At 60.4% G+C, this 3,220-nt stretch overlaps 1 protein-coding gene across 1 annotated transcript in view; it reads left to right on the top strand.

Annotated features, from left to right (window-relative positions):
* The window catches only part of CNOT1 (CCR4-NOT transcription complex subunit 1), a gene marked incomplete at its 5' end in the record, with an annotated part of 32,294 nt that overhangs the window by 19,946 nt on the left and 9,128 nt on the right, over positions 1 to 3,220 (top strand). Inside the window, 4 exons of the mRNA XM_018575297.1 lie at positions 497 to 601; positions 804 to 923; positions 1,006 to 1,200; positions 3,099 to 3,219. Coding sequence (XP_018430799.1) covers positions 497 to 601; positions 804 to 923; positions 1,006 to 1,200; positions 3,099 to 3,219 — 541 coding nt within the window. The remainder of the gene's footprint in view (positions 1 to 496; positions 602 to 803; positions 924 to 1,005; positions 1,201 to 3,098; position 3,220) is intronic.

Below are 3,220 nucleotides of genomic sequence, written 5' to 3'. Positions count from 1 at the left end.
ATTGTCACTCAGCCTCATAATCTGAGCCGACGTATGACAATGAGACTGTCACAGGTCGGCTCAGTAGATCGGGAGGTGAGAGAACGCATACCGGCGCTCGCTCACCTCTCGATCCTGTCATGGCTCTCTGCGGTGACAGGGGAGGGGATGGATTCCCCCCGCTCCGATCCTCCAGCGCTGTCTAGCGGAACGGAGGGGGCGGGCACAGCTGGCTCGGCCTCTAGATAGGCGGAGCCAGCTGTCACTCACACAGCTGGGCGGATCCAGACATTGTCGGGATCGGTCCCGGTTGCGGCGTCTCAGTATACCACGAGCCGTAGCTCCCTATATACTGAGCCTAGGGCGACGGGAGGACGCTAGTTTGTGTAGGAGAACTATGGGGGGAAAACCCCGACCCCATAGTTCTCTAACTCTTCCCTGCTACATCCGAACAGAAGAAAAGAAAGCATTGTGGAAAGGCGGCCGTGTGATGTAACTTGGTGTCTCTCATGTGCAGGAATTTGAATTGCGGAAGCATGCCAGGCAGGAAGGACGGCGCTATTGTGATCCCGTTGTACTGACTTACCAGGCGGAGCGGATGCCGGAGCAGATCCGACTGAAGGTAAACGTGGTGTCCTGCGTGGAAGCGGGCCGGTTCTGTTCCGACACGGTCATGTTTGCTGTGTCTGTGATGTCTGCGGAGAGCAATCTTACCTGCCGCGTGTGACATGACACATGACCTATTCTGTCCATGAACCCGCTGGAAATGGTTGTCTGATGTTGTGATCTGTGATCGCCGCTCACCCCTCGCTCTGTCTCTTCAGGTCGGAGGTGTGGACCCCAAACAGCTGGCTGTTTATGAGGAATTTGCACGCAATGTTCCTGGCTTCCTCCCCACCAACGACTTGACTCAACCCACAGGATTCCTGGCTCAGCCCATGAAGGTGCCGGCATAGCAGATGTAGTGTTGCTCATGCGTGTGGGAGGTTCCGCATTCTCATACTAACTTGTGCGTGTTTTTTTCAGCAACAAGCCTGGGCCACCGACGATGTCGCGCAGATTTATGACAAGTGCATCGCCGAACTGGAGCAACATCTGCACGCCATCCCGCCCACGCTAGCCATGAACCCTCAGTCTCAGGCCCTGCGAGGTCTGCTGGAAGCCGTGGCACTGGCCCGTAACACCAGGGATGCCATTGCTGCTTTGGGGCTGCTGCAAAAGGTGAGAGACTGTAGAGGGCACTATGGGTATAGATCTGGATCCGCTGGGGGGGCTGTAGAGGGCACTATGGGTATAGATCTGGATCCGCTGGGGGGGCTGTAGAGGGCACTATGGGTATAGATCTGGATCCGCTGGGGGGGCTGTAGAGGGCACTATGGTTGTAGGGGGCACTATGGGCAGAGATCTGGGGGGGCTGTAGGGGGCACTATGGGCAGAGATCTGGGGGGGCTGTAGGGGGCACTATGGGCAGAGATCTGGGGGGGCTGTAGGGGGCACTATGGGCAGAGATCTGGGGGGGCTGTAGGGGGCACTATGGGCAGAGATCTGGGGGGGCTGTAGGGGGCACTATGGGCAGAGATCTGGGGGGGCTGTAGGGGGCACTATGGGCAGAGATCTGGGGGGGCTGTAGGGGGCACTATGGGCAGAGATCTGGGGGGGCTGTAGGGGGCACTATGGGCAGAGATCTGGGGGGGCTGTAGGGGGCACTATGGGCAGAGATCTGGGGGGGCTGTAGGGGGCACTATGGGCAGAGATCTGGGGGGGCTGTAGGGGGCACTATGGGCAGAGATCTGGGGGGGCTGTAGGGGGCACTATGGGCAGAGATCTGGGGGGGCTGTAGGGGGCACTATGGGCAGAGATCTGGGGGGGCTGTAGGGGGCACTATGGGCAGAGATCTGGGGGGGCTGTAGGGGGCACTATGGGCAGAGATCTGGGGGGGCTGTAGGGGGCACTATGGGCAGAGATCTGGGGGGGCTGTAGGGGGCACTATGGGCAGAGATCTGGGGGGGCTGTAGGGGGCACTATGGGCAGAGATCTGGGGGGGCTGTAGGGGGCACTATGGGCAGAGATCTGGGGGGGCTGTAGGGGGCACTATGGGCAGAGATCTGGGGGGGCTGTAGGGGGCACTATGGGCAGAGATCTGGGGGGGCTGTAGGGGGCACTATGGGCAGAGATCTGGGGGGGCTGTAGGGGGCACTATGGGCAGAGATCTGGGGGGGCTGTAGGGGGCACTATGGGCAGAGATCTGGGGGGGCTGTAGGGGGCACTATGGGCAGAGATCTGGGGGGGCTGTAGGGGGCACTATGGGCAGAGATCTGGGGGGGCTGTAGGGGGCACTATGGGCAGAGATCTGGGGGGGCTGTAGGGGGCACTATGGGCAGAGATCTGGGGGGGCTGTAGGGGGCACTATGGGCAGAGATCTGGGGGGGCTGTAGGGGGCACTATGGGCAGAGATCTGGGGGGGCTGTAGGGGGCACTATGGGCAGAGATCTGGGGGGGCTGTAGGGGGCACTATGGGCAGAGATCTGGGGGGGCTGTAGGGGGCACTATGGGCAGAGATCTGGGGGGGCTGTAGGGGGCACTATGGGCAGAGATCTGGGGGGGCTGTAGGGGGCACTATGGGCAGAGATCTGGGGGGGCTGTAGGGGGCACTATGGGCAGAGATCTGGGGGGGCTGTAGGGGGCACTATGGGCAGAGATCTGGGGGGGCTGTAGGGGGCACTATGGGCAGAGATCTGGGGGGGCTGTAGGGGGCACTATGGGCAGAGATCTGGGGGGGCTGTAGGGAGCACTATGGGCAGAGATCTGGGTCTTCTAAGAGGATCATTTCAACTGCCACACAATTCCTGCCCGCAGACGGCTTTGGTGAATTGTGGGAACATCCCGGCACTGATTTTATTCTTCCCTTGTCTCCCCCTCTGCTCAGGCTGTGGAAGGTTGTAGGGGGCACTATGGGCAGAGATCTGGGGGGGCTGTAGGGAGCACTATGGGCAGAGATCTGGGTCTTCTAAGAGGATCATTTCAACTGCCACACAATTCCTGCCCGCAGACGGCTTTGGTGAATTGTGGGAACATCCCGGCACTGATTTTATTCTTCCCTTGTCTCCCCCTCTGCTCAGGCTGTGGAAGGTCTGCTTGATGCCACTAGCGGTGCCGATGCCGACCTCCTGCTCCGATACCGGGAATGTCATCTACTCGTCCTGAAAGCTCTGCAAGACAGCCGGGCCTACGGGGCTCCATG

The sequence above is a fragment of the Nanorana parkeri genome, unplaced genomic scaffold, assembly GCF_000935625.1.
Source record: "Nanorana parkeri isolate BGI_ZX_2015 unplaced genomic scaffold, ASM93562v1 scaffold3752, whole genome shotgun sequence".
Classification (NCBI taxonomy): domain Eukaryota; kingdom Metazoa; phylum Chordata; class Amphibia; order Anura; family Dicroglossidae; genus Nanorana; species Nanorana parkeri.
This window is presented reverse-complemented; position numbering and strand designations above follow the sequence as displayed.